This window comes from Lates calcarifer, linkage group LG4 (assembly GCF_001640805.2).
Source record: "Lates calcarifer isolate ASB-BC8 linkage group LG4, TLL_Latcal_v3, whole genome shotgun sequence".
NCBI classification, from domain to species: domain Eukaryota; kingdom Metazoa; phylum Chordata; class Actinopteri; family Centropomidae; genus Lates; species Lates calcarifer.
In genome coordinates this window covers 17710319-17725746 of record NC_066836.1, presented here as the reverse complement: position 1 = coordinate 17725746, position 15428 = coordinate 17710319, and the positions used below count along the sequence as shown (strand labels likewise).

The following is a 15428-nucleotide window of genomic DNA, read 5'->3' as shown; positions in this document are numbered from 1 at the left end:
ATAATACTGACGATCAAAGATGATGCTTACTATCACTTGTATTTATTCATACATCAAACAGTAACTGGTCTGTAGAATATTCGGGTCTCCTGTGGCCTAAAAACCAGTGTGATTACAGTGGTTTTATGTAGGTGATGGTGTAACATTTAGCAGACCTAAATTAAACTGTTTTGCTTCTCTGCCCCGCCTGTGTGAACACAACCTCCTCCGCAAGACCTTAATAATAATGTGTGCACTACAAAAACATCCATATTTAGTCATGTGCTCTCTTTCTTAGTTTTTAGGTCAAATTTATAAGTAGGTGAGTTAATTTTATTTGTTTGTTTCATGTATTTTAGTCTTATGTTTTTAAACCAGGAAGAATTTATAAGCTTGATATAAGATTGCATTTTAATTCCTATTAGTGGTTTCAAATAAAATGTAAACTTTTCAAACCCATAGTTTGCTTTTAGGTTAAATACTTAATATAATATTGTTTTTACTTATACCTAAAATCATGATAAACATTTAACCTCATTCAGTTAGTGGTGTAATGCAGTGGTTGAAGATGAACAAATGGTCTATTTCAGGGGGAAAAATCCACAAAAATCTAAATATTTGTTTTTCTAATGTTAAGCTTTTTCCTAACAATGACTTATGATTAAAAGAAGAATTAAGATTAAATAATTATGAAAGCACTTATAATAACCTTGAGATAATGTGCCATAATTGTGATTTTTTTTTCTATATGAATCACTGGCTTTTGTTTTCAAAAAGACATATAACCAGTGAAAGAAGGGGTTGCAAAAAGACATTGTTTTGGCTTTGTTTTGAGGTGTCACAAGACTGAAATGTTGGGAACTGATATTTCATGCACTCAGTATCTAAAATCATATATTACAAGATAGGCCTAAACACTAAGGTTATGAACTGTGGACCGAATAGGACAGGAGATTTTACTGATTTATTCAGGCTACCACTTTTTTAAATAAATCAGGTCATTGATTAAGATTATTGTAACTAAATGAGGGTCTACTCTGTGCATGATTTTTCTGTTAATGGTGTTGGATCAAGTACACTTACCTACAGAGGTAACTGTACTCAAAGCATACTTTTTCTTGCTTTCAAAGGTCAGGTCATAAAAACTTTAACAACACACTTTTGGGTGTGCATGAGGTTGCAGGTTTTCCCACAGCAACTTCCTGTTAAACACAGCCCAGTCTGGTCCTGCAAACCACATGCTAATTCATGCGCATCATGTCCTTGTTTCAAGTTCAAGTTCAGACTTGCCTATACCGGTTTTTCTTTGGTTTGTGTGGTCTGTGTAGTATTTCATTCACAATGATGTTCTGTTCATATAGTTCATACTCACTTTCCCTTTACTGCAGAGCACACATTCACTCTCTGTTTTTGCATGGTGCCCAGACAATGTAATCCACTGACTTTGGTGATCCCTGACTTTTCTCTTAGTGCCACCAAAAGACTGACATTTGTGGCCTTGAGTTTAATGTCCCACCAAATGTTGAATGGATTGCCAGGAAAGTCAAATCACTCATTTCCTGGTTGGAACAGATCATAATAACTCCCCTTACTTTTCATTTAGCACCGTCAGCAGGTCTAAATTTGAATTTGTTCAGTATGTCAGTTTGTTTTTAACCAAATACCTGCAAAATTAATCACATTCCCACCAGCCTCAGCTATACTTTGCACTTACAACTAATTAGCAAATATTACCTTGCTAACATGCTAAACTGAGATGGTGAACATAATAAAACATAATAAAATTTTACTTGACCTAGCATCTGCATGTTAGCATTGTTACTGTGACCATGTCTGCATGCTGACATTAGCATTTAGCTCAAAGCAGCACTGTGCCTACATAGAAGCAGAGCTGCTGACTTGTAAAATCTTTAGGGACAATATCACAATTAAGTCACAGTGTTAACTGGAGGCAAAACAGAGGAAAACCTGGAGGCAGCATTTTGTTAAGGTTAGTGAAAGATCGTGAGGTGGTCTAATACTTCACAAAAGCTTCACAATGACTTCAGACACAGCATTTCTATCTTAACCAAAACCTAAGTCTTTCCCCAACTTTAACCTGAAGTGCTTCTGTTGCCTAAACCCAACCACAGACAGGACTTTGGATTCAAACCCCAGTCTCGAGTGTGATGGTTGTGTGCTTTGTAAATCTGCCATCTACACCAACCACCTCCTTGTGAATCTGCATTAAAGTTGATAGTGACAGTGTGATAAAAATGGAAAATTTGTGTGTACACAAATCAATAAATTACATTTCTTGAGTATCTGATGAACTGCTGTGAGACTGGGTTGTATGACGTCTGTTCTTCTGATCTTATCCATCTGATTGAGATAAATTAACAGAATTTCTAAGTTTGTGAGTTATTATTGCCATTTTGGATGATCTCCTTCCATTCGTGGTGGCTTATGTCTCAAGCAAGTTTTGGTTATCTGTTTAAGTGCTGCTTCTCTTACAGTTCTTAAGAGGCATTTGTCAGATTGGTGAGAAAGTAACTTATGTGTTTTACTTCACTGTCATTACTCTGGCTCCAAAGAGAGCATGCACTGCAGTAAAATATCTCATTAGTACTCACAATAACTAATTTAATGCTTGTAGGTACAATTCTAAAACAGGCTTTAATTACCTTCCGAACAAACATAAGACTCAAATCATTTTATACAAACATACTGTACCTGTGATTTATATGATCAGAAAAACACAGACTGGATCTGTGAACCACTGTAACAAAAAACAATTTGAATTCAACCCAGGTTTATACTGCTGATATTCAGTTGTCCGTTTCAGAAAACAACTTACTTATATCACAACTTCTCATGTTACACTGGCAATAATATCACTTTCAAAAACACAGTTTCAAATACACAAACACAATTATTTTAATGATCCTAACAAATTAATATTGATCCTACAAAGAGGCATATCACTTTTTCTTCAAGGAAAGCTCCTTTGTTAATTTCATGTAATTATCCTGAAATTAAAAGCATTTTAAAGAAACTCAGATGTAATTAGAATACCATTATATCAAGAAGCAGCAAAGATAGTGGAGAGGGAATAATCCAGAAACTGTGAAAGTAAGACACAGGGAACAACATAGAAAAAGCAAAACTAGAAAAAGATATTTGTGACCACTTGACCTGTGACTAAGAATAGCACAGACTTGAATGGTGAGCTAACTGACGTAGAGACTGGATGACTTTCAACAGCCGATGTAATGCTTTTAACTGTGGAGAATGCGATGGGGGTTGTGATACACAGACAAGTTTTGTTCTATATTTAAACATTAAGGAAGAGCACAAGGTTTGACGCACTTTGTGTATTCATGTGGCTCCTTGTAATTATGCAACAATCAGCCTGTCTATTAACAGAGGTTAAAGATAGCCAGACTCAAGAGAGGGAAAATCTGCTGAGGCCTGTGAGACACAGTGGTCTCTTGACATCACTGTGAGATTTCACTGTGGTTTTGACTCTCATCAGTGGGAAGTGATAGTCACGATTAGGTGGAGAAGTTGTACAGTTTGAAAACTGAAATTTAAGGAAAATTCTTCTGGTGATTCAATCGCATCATGCCTACTGAGAGACACCATCAGATTACAGTTAACAGTCAGTAGTGTAATTCAAATGCAACAATGAATGGACTCTCTAGGACAACTCTGGATCACCAGGACACAAAGAGAATGTAAGTCCAATATGTTTGGTTTGTAATGCATTGAGCCTTATTTTGGTTGTTTTTGTCTACACCTAGGTCTGACTTATATATTCCTGTCATTTTACTCACTTGCAGACGTGATGCATGGAAATCCAGAATACATAACTTCATCCAGAGTCCATTACCATGGAAGAAAATCACCAGGTGAATTTTAATTTGACCATGCTACATATCAATATTGTATTGTCTAAAATTGTCTTTAAAATGTAAACAAATCCAAAATCCTTTTTCCTTCTGTCTACAGACACAGAATAAATGAAGCAAGCCCACTGGGAGAATCTCTTGAGACACTTCTTTCCCAGAAACGTAATTTTCATCTGCTTTCAAGCAATACAAAACTAATATCACGGTTGGTTATCTTTATAATGAAGTTATGTTCTCTTGTGTTACAGATGGACAAAAAGCATTTCGGGACTTTATGAAGTCAGAGTACTGTGAGGAAAACCTGGACTTCTGGTTTGCATGTCAAGAGTTCAAAACCTTTGACAGTCAAGAGGAGCTAACACGGAGAGCAGCAAGGATTTATGAAGAGTTCATCAGTGCAGAGTCGCCTAGACAGGTAAAAATATACTCAACCGGAAGACTGGATCATAAGGGGATAGCTGTTGTGCGGCAAAATTTGTTAGAACCTGAATTGTTTTATTGAATGTGTGTATTGCAAGAGTGACAACAAGCACAATTTTCTAGAAAAAAAGCTCAAGCAGTTAAAGACCTAAAAAAAAAATATTGACCTGTGTCATTAACTGTGCATTAACCACAGCAAAATAAATAGTTACTTTCCGACTGTGGTGATGATGCAGGTGGCTGCACATACTGTTCAGCATGTACCGCATGTTCTCCTCTTTAAGCTGTGCTTTGCTTTACATGTCTTTACAGGTAAACTTAGATTTCTACACGAGAGAGCTCATCAGCCAGAGTCTCCAGCAACCAAGTCCATCATGTTTTGTTGCGGCACAGAAGAAAATCTACAGCCTGATGGAGAACGATTCCTTCCCACGCTTCATCCAATCTGAACAATACAAAGTCTTATTTGATGCAGTTTCTAAACAGAGAGGTCTTGGGAAGCAGCAGCAGGCCAGACACAGAGCATACACTTCCCCTTGCCTCAAAACGTTTCCTCAACAACATAATGTTTGACAAGACTGAAAGCTGTGCCAGTGAATGGTCATACTATGCTGCAGGGCATTGCCATATAGGTGCACACTGAATGCTGGATATATTTTGAATGTTAAATTTAATATTTATGAAATGCATATGGCCTGTTAAATGCATAAGGACTGTTGTGTATTTTGAGTTTTCACTTAAACAATATGTATTTTTAAAAATTAGATGATCCTGACATGCAGACATCATGAAGCACTGCAATGCTACAGACTTTATCTTTTGTGTTAAAATAATGAAAACTGTCTTCATGGGTGTCATAAAAAAATGCATCCTGTTTTCACAGTTGGTGTACTACTGCCACCCAGTGGTGACTTGGAAAACCTGCAAACAAAAATAAATTTTGAGCTACTTGGCGAAAGATAAGTTATACAGACTGTGTGTCATTATGAGGAAAAAGCGATAATTTCCGAACTCCTCAACTGTTGACAACTGAAATGACATGCACCAGAAAGACACTATCAAGATGTTACCAACAGTAACTCTGTATTCATGGAGGTTTGGTTTCAACTGTAACCTGTTGTATATTATATATCCAAGTCAGTTTTATTTTTAAAAAATCCTAAGTAGATCAGACAAATTCATTTTATTTCGGTCCTTTTGAAGACACATCTTGAAAATCCATTCATCCATCCATTATCTATACTGCTTATCTGTTAAGGATTGTGGGGGGTGCTGGAGCCTATCCCAGCTGACATTGGGCGAGAGGCGGGGTATACCCTGTACAGATTGCCAATCAGTATAGAAAGGCCTGAGAGCCTTACTGCATTATACTCCATTATACTTTGAATTGTCAAATGATGCCTGAATTTGAAAAAATGATAACTTCACAGTGGAGGAAATCCAATCTTGGACATTTGAATGTTTTATTGATGCGTTTTCTCTTTATGCAAGGATAATGTGTTTAATTTAATCTGTGTCTGTGCCTCTTATTACTTTTGTCTCTTGTCTTGTTTTTTTGTGTGTCTGTGTAGGTATGTAAGTAAACGAGTAAACAAGAATTATTCTGTTTGTTTATCTTTGTTCCACTTTTAATTTGATCAGTTTTATTTTTAACCAATTCATACATAATTTACCTGAGCAAACTTACCTTTTACACCTGTTATGTTACAGTCTGCAGGTACCATAATGACTCATACATAATTTATGCTACGCTCATGATTTTCAAGTATTTCCTCTTTAGTTAAGTTTTTTCCCCCTAATAATCATTAGTTAAAATCTGATAAAACTGTTCTTGAATCAGTTCTTTGCCTGTGGTCACACACACAGGCACTGCTTCTTTCAGTGACCACTGCCATTGTTGTAGGTGAACCAGCAGTCAGTTAGATCAACCTGTCCCACATCTGGATCTGTCCCGGCACAGATGTAGTGTCCTAGCAGAAGAGGAAGAATTGTTACATGGGCTGAGTTAAGACTCAAGTTATAAGTTATCTTACTGATTCTTGCTGTGGCACCAGTATGGTTGATGGCTAACCAAACTGTAGCAAGCACCACCCTGAGCAGTAACAAAGATGATCAGAGTTAGTCCACATAGAGTCCAAATATTTACCTCTATCAGCCCCAGTCTGAGGATTTTGTTTGCTATCAGGTGATTTAGTTTTTCTTCACCTGTTTGGAAGGCACTAGTAATTGTCTGTCAATATCAGCACGTTACATCAGTGGGTTGTCATGTGAAAGAATGAGGAGAGGTGTTTCTTACCATCAGGTGATGCATCTTTTTAACTGTTCCACTTCCAGGTGGCAAGTCTAGGGACAGGTTCGTGACATCCCACTCTCCAGTGGATCCTGCTCCACACCTACATATTGACCAGATAATGCAGTTATATTTCAGTTGCAGAGGTCATGAATACAGTATGTGTGTGACGCCAAATGCCAAAAGAGTGCTCGTGTCTGAGGGGTGCCCCCCTGTGGCCAGATGTGTTTATCTGGAAATGAGGCAGATATCTGTCATCTGATCAGGTAATTAAAAAATAATCTATGCCACCAAAGGGAATAGCAGAGGTCCTTTGGAAAAAACATCATTAACACAGTGTAAAGATTGATATTCCAAGTCTAAAAGAAATGAAAGCTACGTGTCAGAGTTTTACGGACAAGTTAAATCATAAGGAAGGATTTTTTATGCATCCTTAATTCGCCATGTTCACTGGACCAGCCTTTAATAGTCCAAAATCAGTCTCCGTAATGTGTCCTGTGGAGCTGATCAGCAGATTACAAAGGAAGGAAGCAGAAAAATGTGTCATGTTAGATTAAAAACCAGCCTGAAACCTGAGGCTATGATTTAGAAAAATATCAAAAGACAGACAGTTTCTGTAAAAGGTTCGACATGTGATGCTTTTCTGCACTCCACAGTTAAAGAGTGGTTATCTGAGTTACTGTGGTCTGTCAGCTCCAACCAGTCTGATCATTCTCCTCTGACCTCTCTCATTAACAAGGTTTTAGTCTGGAGATCTGCTGCCCACTGGTTGTTCTTGCCTTTTGCACCATTGTCTTTGAGAGCAATGGGTAAGCACTCAACATTATCATCTTCTTCACAAGCACACCAAGAATGTGTCTGCGTTTGCTCCATAAATGCAACACACAGTGGAATCAGTAAAAGTACCATTTAAAGTCTGGTTTGGTAACAGCATAGTTCAGTTATTTAGTGTCAGTCTTTTTCCTGAGGGAGGGAGTTTAAAGAGTGTGTCCAGGGTGGGACTGATTGGAGATGATCTTGAGTGCACGCCTTTTGGCCCTGAAGGAGACAGACTGTGATGAACTGTGGGCGGAGAACCTGACCATCAGCTAATTATTCTGTCAAAGGGGGTCAGTTAATGGATATTTTGCTAATACATTCTAAAAAGTATTGTGTTGGGTGGGAGGGAAGTAAATACTTCTACATGGATGCGTGAAGTTTGAACTGTCAAAAGTAAAACCAGTGTTTCACTACTACTTCACTACTGAGAGTGGGAGAAAAGGGGAGGGAGAGAGGGATGGGGCTGCGTGTGATGGTACTCCGTATCCCAACATCCATAGCGGCACCGCCCCTGGTTATCTCACTGACGGTCAGGGGGGAGGCCTTTCTGCATCTAGCCACATCAAAAACTTGAGCACCCTGCGCATATATTGGGGTAAGTTCGTGTATATATTGTGTAGTTCCCGACCGAAATGTTTCGATGAGCAGACACTATTTGGTAGCGATAAAACCGACACAGTTTGGTCAGGGTTGTCGTAGCTAAGGAGCCAGCTGCCCATCCAAGGCGAGCTGCATCAAGCCGCCTAGCCCAGCTTTCCGGTGCCCGGCCAGGAAAAACCTCAGATGTGGGAGTTGATAGTTTGTGGTTGCAGGAGACCGGGTGGCTAACAATACTTTGCAGCTACAGCTAAGAAACCTTGGGGGTACACTGGATATATTTTACTACATTACTAGCTATATAACTATTTAATATGAATATGACATTATTAAACTCGGGTAAGCCAGATGGCTAACGTTAACTAACTTCGCATTGCCCAGACTGCCTTCCTTTGCTAGCTTAACTAAGTTAGCAACCTGAACTGGTAACGTTCGCTTACTTGAGGTTGGCAAGCTAGTTAGCAGCTGAGGTTTTCGCTTTTAATGCGTAAAACATAAACATTATGTGCTGTCACGCTTTCTACCATCATCTATAAACAGCTCAGTGTAGCTTGTATCTGCCTATGTGTATCATCATGTCCTGTAATCGGCTTTAAGCTATTTATGTCAGTGCACAGAGGCAGTGAGTAAGTAATGTTGCTAGCGAAGTTAACGTTATCTGGTGCTCATGGGGAGACTCTGATGGGGCATGTATCTCCACAGCAGTTTACTGGAGCTCAAACATGGCATCTTCAAATGTAATTTTTCATGCTGCTTAATCCTATGTTACAGCAGCACCATTATTGGGAAAGTAATTCAGGCACAATTCTGTTAATTTCAGCTGTGGTTGATTGATTGTTAGTCTATTGATTTATTTTGATCAGTGTTAGTTTTATCTGATGTGTGGCAAAGTTTAAAAAGTTTTCTTAATTAAATACCAACTACCCATTGTGGCCAGTGGATATTAAAGTAAGTATAACTCCATTTCACCACTTTCTGTTTCAGGCCTTCTCTAGTATTGCAATGGAGCCATCGGGAAGTACTACAATAGCTTCATCAAACAACCACACCCAGAACTCAACAGGTGGTGGTGGCTGTCTATGGGAGGTCAGCGAAAAGGCCAGACTGTGCCGCTTCCTCTGCTATGGCTCGGAGGGAGACATATACACTGCCAGGGAGGAGGGTCGTGTCAGCATGGAGAGCGCCGTAGCCCTCCTGTCCCTGCTTCAGGAGGGCCGGGGTGCTGAGGTGGTCGAGGAGATAAAAAGGTTCACTCAGGATGAGCGAGCTGTCAGGCTCGGCCCCTCCTTCTTTGCCTTGGCTTTATGCACTCAGCATTCTGAGCTGAAGACAAGGCAGGCAGCGTTCAAAGCCCTAAAGGAAGTTTGTCGGGACCCTGCCCATCTGTTTTCTGTCATCCAGTACAAGAAGGAATTGAAAGAGGGCATGAAGTGTGGGATTTGGGGACGCGCCCTGAGGAAAGCAGTGTCTGACTGGTATAATGAGCAGGATGCCATGAGCCTGGCTGTGGCTGTGACCAAATGTAAACAGAGAGAGGGGTGGTCGCACCAGGATCTGCTCAGGCTCGCTCACACCAAACCAGCTAATGAAGGTGAGTTTACACAGGTTGCATAATTCACTGCTGTTTACAGGGAACGGACAAAAATAACACTTTGCATTATAATATCCCTGCTTTGCAATAAGTAACTTACAAAGGTCATAACACACTTTTTTTCAGCTTTTTGGGAAAGCTAGACACAGTAATTCAGGGGATTTTTTTCAGGTCATTGTAGAATTTATAGGTATTTAAAGAAATGTTCTGTTAATTATCTTTAAGTCACTGTTGGACATGGTCCTCTGATGACTACCAATTTATTGTCATACATTCAAAAATGTTTTCCTGTGCTACATTGCAATTATGCAGTGTCTGTGACCCCCGTCTCTGTAAAAAAGGCAGGGACAACTGCAAATTGGAAAACCATTCAAGTTAAATATCTATTAGCAGTATGTGCAAGCTTTAATAATGCTCTGACAGTCACCACTTGATTGATTTCACCAAGTGTTGAAAATGCTACAAAGTTATGTAATGTGAGAGGGGGAAATGCCTCACAAGTCATGATGATAAACAAAAAACCAGATACTTGTCAGCACTGACAGAGTAACTTAGCACTGCAAACTGCAGCCTCACAAATGGCCATCAAGTTAAATTAATGAAAAAAAAAAGCATTATCTTCACCAGCTTCTCATTAACTGCATTGCTAATATGTTGTAAGATTTATTGTTATGTCTGGCCTGACCCTGTGCATTTGTAAACCTGTCATGACTAACAATGTGCAAGAATTACATCTACATCCTGACTTAGATTTAAAAAAAACAAAAAAAAAACAGTGCAGTTTCAGTCAGACTGTAATGTTCATATCTTTGTGTTTTCAGCAATTGCCTTGATCAGCAAATATGTAACAAAAGGATGGAAAGGAGTCCAGGTTGCTTACGCAGACAAAGAGAACTCAGAGGAGGTTGTAAAAGTGCTTTCATATCTTGAAGTGGTGGAGAAGGTCAAGCACAGTTGTGATGAAACAGAGGTCATCAATTTAATAGAGGAACACAAACTAGAGAGGGAGCAGCTCCTAACAGACCACCTGAAGTCCAAACAGGTGAGTGTGTGTGTGTGTACTTTTAACCATATTTGTGAGGTTTGAAAAACAAAGAGTGCACTATACTTGTGGGGTCCAACAGCTTCATGGGGACCAGTATGCTGGACCCACAAGTTTAAATTGCTTTATGAGGGTTAAAACTTGGTTTTAGGGTTCAGGTTAGGGTTAGGGGTTAGTCATTCACTTGTGAAGGTTAAGTTTAGGGTAAGGAGCTAGGGAATGCATTATGTGAATGACGGGTGTGTGTGTGTGTGTGTGTGTGTTATTTTTTTCATGAGATTTTGACTAATGGATTGTTTTCAGAGTTTCCTTTGTCGTTGTCATTATTAAAATGACGTTACATACCAATGATACTGTTTCCCACACATCCCATATCCAGCACCACAGAATTGGCTGCAAAACAACTGCTGCACTGTCAGGGTATTTGTTATTTGGAAACTATGTTTTCTCATCAGTAGAACTGAAAAATGCACCACTCTGGCTTCACTTTGCATTTGCATTTGCATTTCCCTGCAGACTTTTCAAAGACAGTGAATATGGATTTGAATGTTTGAATGAGTTGCCTCAATAAATACTAGATATGGGAAGCGCTGATTGGAAGTGCATCATCTGGAATGAATCTTTTAAGGAACTATGTGGTTATGTTTTTTTTTCTGGAGGTATGGAGAGCTTTGTTGAAGGAAATGCCTCTCCACTCAGTGCTAAGAATCTTGGGTAGGATGACGTCAAACAAAATTCTTGAACCGGGAGGCTCAGAAACACAAGCTGTATGTGACAGAATCCAGAGCGAGACAGCACTAAAGAAGGTAGGACCTGTGGATATTTCAGATTAATTTAATTTGCAGCTGTATTTTTTGATAAAACAACACAGTGTTTGAGTATTTGATGTCTGTCTTGTAATTGCCAGGCAAAGATCCACCCTTTCAGCATACTCTTGGCTTCAGAGAACTACAAAAGAGGCCAAGGCTATCAGGGTAAAACAAAATGGGAACCAGACAGCAGCATCCTCAGAGCAATGGACTCCGCCTTTTACAAGAGTTTTATGGTAGGCTCTTTCATTTCCACAGCCTCTCACAGACCAAAGACGACAGTGACCAGTAGCATTAGAAAACACAAATAATCTCTTGTGCTGTTGTATTTCTTTCCTCAGAATGTGGAGCCTGTGGGTAAACGCTTTGTAGTGGCAGTAGATGTGAGCACGTCACTGAGCAGCGTTGTCCCAGGGACGTCAATCAGCACTGCTGTTGCTGCTGCCGCCATTACCATGGTAAGACACTGCCAGAGCTAGATAGCTTCACAGAGTGTGGGTTAATTGTTGTTGCAGTTGGAACAGCTGTGTCTGTGAGCAGGGCTCGGACAGCCCCATCTTTGGAGGAAGCCTGGGTCAAGGAATTGGTCTGTTGACGCATGCTGTGGATTCCTGCGAAATTCCTTCCATAGCGTGATTATCGTAGTCCCTATGCCCTACAGGAGTTATTAGCTGAGATGTGCGTCATCACAAGGACGATTCTCCGATTTGTTGAGAGAATTGTAATATGAGAGAATAATTTAGTTGTTTTGTTGTGCTGCGTTTTATGTTTGCATATATGAGAGAGATGATGTCACGCTTTTCTTTTCACCTTTGTGTCTGGTGCAGATTTTTGCGAGGACAGAGGCGGATACACAAGTGCTGGCCTACTCTGAAGGAGCTTTGGTTCCATGCACTGTGTCTGCTGACATGACTCTTGCCCAAGCAACAGTTGAACTGGTTAAGGTAAGGCTTGTCACAGCATCAGAGTAAGAAATGAATTAGTTACTGATCAGTATATTTTAGGAATAAGATTTATGTCTATTAACTGCACAATTTTTACAAATGATCTGTTTAATTTTGTGAATTCCGTTGGCAGGTTAGTTGTTGTGTTCACATGTGACTTCACTGAACATATCTTGCTCTTGAATTCTGACCTTTCCCCCACATGTTCCAGATCCCGGGTGGGAGCACAGACTGCACTCTTCCCATCATATGGGCCACAGAGAATGGGAAAGCTGTAGACATGTTCATCATTCTGACCAACAACCCACTGTGGGCGTTTACTGCCAGTCCAGTGGAGTCTTTACAGAAGCACAGACAAGTACATTTATTCATTTAATTGACTCATCTCCTCTTGTTCAAAATTGTTTTTGAAAATAGGATTACACAACCACCAGGTAAAATGAATTTGCAGTTTGATGGGTACAGACTTAATCAGACAAATTGGATGAGGGTCCTTTTCACATCTATATTAAAGCTGATCACTGGGTTTTCATTTCCAGGATGGCATTTGACGAGTACACAGTTTGTTGTTTTGTGTTGCTATGTTAGATAGACATTATAATAGGACACTCTTTTCTGTTATCTTGTCCTGACTTTACATGTCTTTATAAGACACTTAAAGACTGTTAATGTTCTGTTAACTATTTTCATCAACAGCAGTAGAATTAAGGGCCAGTTTTCAACTACAACTTTTGCAAAAAAAAAAAAAAAAAAAAATACATTTCACTTTTAAAAAATGAAATGTTATATTTTTTCTATGTGCATTTTCTCAACAGAAATCAGGGGCCAATTCCAAGTTGGTGATGTGTGGGCTGACTTCCATCGGACATACCATCGCAGACACAGAAGACAGGGGTTTAATGAACATCTGTGGCTTCGACCTTGGAGCTTTGAGCGTCATTCGTAACCTAGCCCAGGATCTGATCTGATAAAGTATTGGGACTTCGTCTTGGGATCAAGGGGTTAGAGAACAAAAAGAAGGCACAAAGTGGACCAACGTGGCTCACTTAGCATGTAGAGTGCCCTAAAACAGCACTAATCCAAAAGATGTTGACATTTACAATTCCAATTTCTCTTTTTGTATCGCTCACAAAGTCAATTGTCAAAGTGTCCAGCGGGCTGGACAACACTCTAGAAATGTTGTGTGCATATATTTTTTTCTGAAATTTAAAAGGAGGTGGTATGACATGATATGACATTGCACATCATGTGAGTTAAGGTGCAAACAGCACTCTGTGTGACAGGCTGTTCAGTGCTGTGACAGTTCTTAGTGAGACACTAACCCATTCGATAACGAATTCCACTCATTTATAGCAAGATGTTGGCAGATTAAATAAGAGAAAAAGTGTAGGAGTCAGAAAGTTAGAAGCTTAGTGGAATGGTAGGGTTATTTTAAGGGGATTTATTGTAGTTTCTAGTATGTTAACAATGGTATGATTTTAGCAGGTTTGATGTGATGGTAGAGGAGCTTTCAATTTGAAAACCTGTCCCTCTGTTTTATGTAGCATTATTATAAATTATTAACAGATATATAAAGCAGATGAATTGAAACTAAGCACCAAAAGTCAACAGAATACCTTACAGGTTTTCTGGCTATTCTGTTAAGTTCTTTGATTTATTTGACCAGAGAGGTTTTTTTTTTTTGTAAGATTAATGTCTAGATTTCTGTTTACACAACTCTTGCCTTTAGCTTAGCCACAAATTTTAGTTGTTGTATTAACATTTGTTTTCCCCTAAGCCAATTCTTATTTTAAAACTGAGTTGTCTATTCTGCTCTTGTGGAATTTATTCTATAAAAGAATACCCTTGGTGCTCTTAAATGTCATGATACATTTTTTGGTGGGGGTGCGGGGGTGGGGTGGTTATTTGGGTCATGCGTAATTATGTTTTCCTTTGTGAGACAATGATGCCAATGTTTGGGACTGTAAGTCGGTTTACTGTAAGTTGGAGAAACAGACTTGTTCTCATATTTTAGTCTGAAGTCTATGCATCACAATTGGGATTTTACTGTATTATTGTTATGTCCAGGAAGGACAAATCATAGCTATTTAACAACTGTTTACTGAGACTGAATCTGCTAGCAGAGTAATGATTCTGTATTTCTGATGTAAGCATGTTCGATATGCAAAAACTAACCGATAATTGCTACCTTTCTGGAATTAAATGAATTGAATGTACTTTTTGTAAAACATGTAACAGTAGAGATTTAAATTACAATGCTTTATATTTCTTCAGACAGAATAAACACACACTAGTTACAATGTTCAAGGGCCCAGTTAATTTTGGGGAAATGCAGGAAAACGACTACAGTGGTGCTTCTTGTTTTAGTCAACAGCAAGTGCTGTAATTACTGACAGCATTCATTAAACTTGTCACCTATCATTCATTCTTGTGAAATTCAGTCTTTATGAAGAAAAATAAACTCCTGACCATGTTACTGTGAAGGATTTTTGTCCGCACATGCTGAAACTGTCATTTTCAATGTTAAGACAATGTCCACTGTCTTTTTGGCCAAAGGTCAAAATGCTATGAAGCTGAAATATTTGTGTAATATGATTATTGATACAACGTTTTGTAGTTGAATGTCTGGCACAAGAGATATTATGAAGTTTGGTAGAGCACAAGTCTTTCACCACCATGGTTAACTTTATCCCATCCCATTGTCTGTTGTATCCATTTTGCTTAACATATAACATAAGTATTTGACTGTAGTAGCAATGTAAATCTCTAATAAACAGTTTGCTGCTCCTCAGATATTGTTGTATTCTTGGCTCTCTGTCTCTATCTGAATTTCTTGATGTTAACATTACTTTGACTGTGACTGTGACCCGTGTCCACCCAGTGGAGTCTTTGACCAAGGCACCAGGACTCCTCTAGTACTGTTTCTATCAGTCAACATGAAACTAGTCAAAACGAAGAACTGTGTTTATCAGCGCTGGAAATGAATTCAACCTGGTATTTGACAACCCTGTAACCAAGGGTAAATTGGTGTTTTAAAAAAGTTTAAT

General features: G+C 39.0%; 2 protein-coding genes across 3 annotated transcripts; both read left to right on the top strand.

Annotated features, from left to right (window-relative positions):
- The first annotated feature begins 3330 nt into the window (after positions 1-3330).
- On the top strand, positions 3331-5893 carry LOC108883788 (regulator of G-protein signaling 21). Its single transcript, XM_018677269.2, has 5 exons — positions 3331-3695; positions 3801-3869; positions 3970-4031; positions 4118-4284; positions 4602-5893. Exons 1-5 carry the CDS (start codon positions 3646-3648, stop codon positions 4860-4862), a joined length of 609 nt encoding a protein of 202 aa, XP_018532785.1. The 5' UTR covers positions 3331-3645; the 3' UTR covers positions 4863-5893.
- Positions 5894-7856: 1963 nt separating this feature from the next.
- Positions 7857-15174, top strand: ro60 (Ro60, Y RNA binding protein). Of its 2 annotated transcripts, none has more exons than XM_018677267.2 (9): positions 7857-7993; positions 8980-9586; positions 10408-10628; positions 11288-11434; positions 11536-11673; positions 11779-11895; positions 12265-12381; positions 12593-12739; positions 13197-15174. In XM_018677267.2, the coding sequence occupies exons 2-9, from the start codon at positions 8998-9000 to the stop codon at positions 13347-13349; spliced, it is 1629 nt and encodes a 542-aa protein (XP_018532783.1). In that variant the 5' UTR covers positions 7857-7993; positions 8980-8997; the 3' UTR covers positions 13350-15174. The 2 variants fall into 2 exon arrangements, with proteins under 2 accessions (XP_018532783.1, XP_018532784.1); XM_018677268.2 differs by lacking the exon at positions 7857-7993 and adding an exon at positions 8031-8261.
- The last annotated feature ends 254 nt before the right edge of the window (positions 15175-15428 follow it).

Bases quoted from the DNA above. Each gene is read 5' to 3' on its own strand.
- LOC108883788 (XM_018677269.2), top strand. From the start codon at position 3,646: ATGAATGGACTCTCTAGGACAACTCTGGATCACCAGGACACAAAGAGA. The intron at 3,696-3,800 runs GTAAGTCCAATA...ACTCACTTGCAG, and splicing joins CACCAGGACACAAAGAGAAT to ACGTGATGCATGGAAATCCA. The intron at 3,870-3,969 runs GTGAATTTTAAT...TTCTGTCTACAG, and splicing joins CCATGGAAGAAAATCACCAG to ACACAGAATAAATGAAGCAA.
- ro60 (XM_018677267.2), top strand. From the start codon at position 8,998: ATGGAGCCATCGGGAAGTACTACAATAGCTTCATCAAACAACCACACC. The intron at 9,587-10,407 runs GTGAGTTTACAC...TTGTGTTTTCAG, and splicing joins CACCAAACCAGCTAATGAAG to CAATTGCCTTGATCAGCAAA. The intron at 12,382-12,592 runs GTAAGGCTTGTC...CACATGTTCCAG, and splicing joins CAACAGTTGAACTGGTTAAG to ATCCCGGGTGGGAGCACAGA.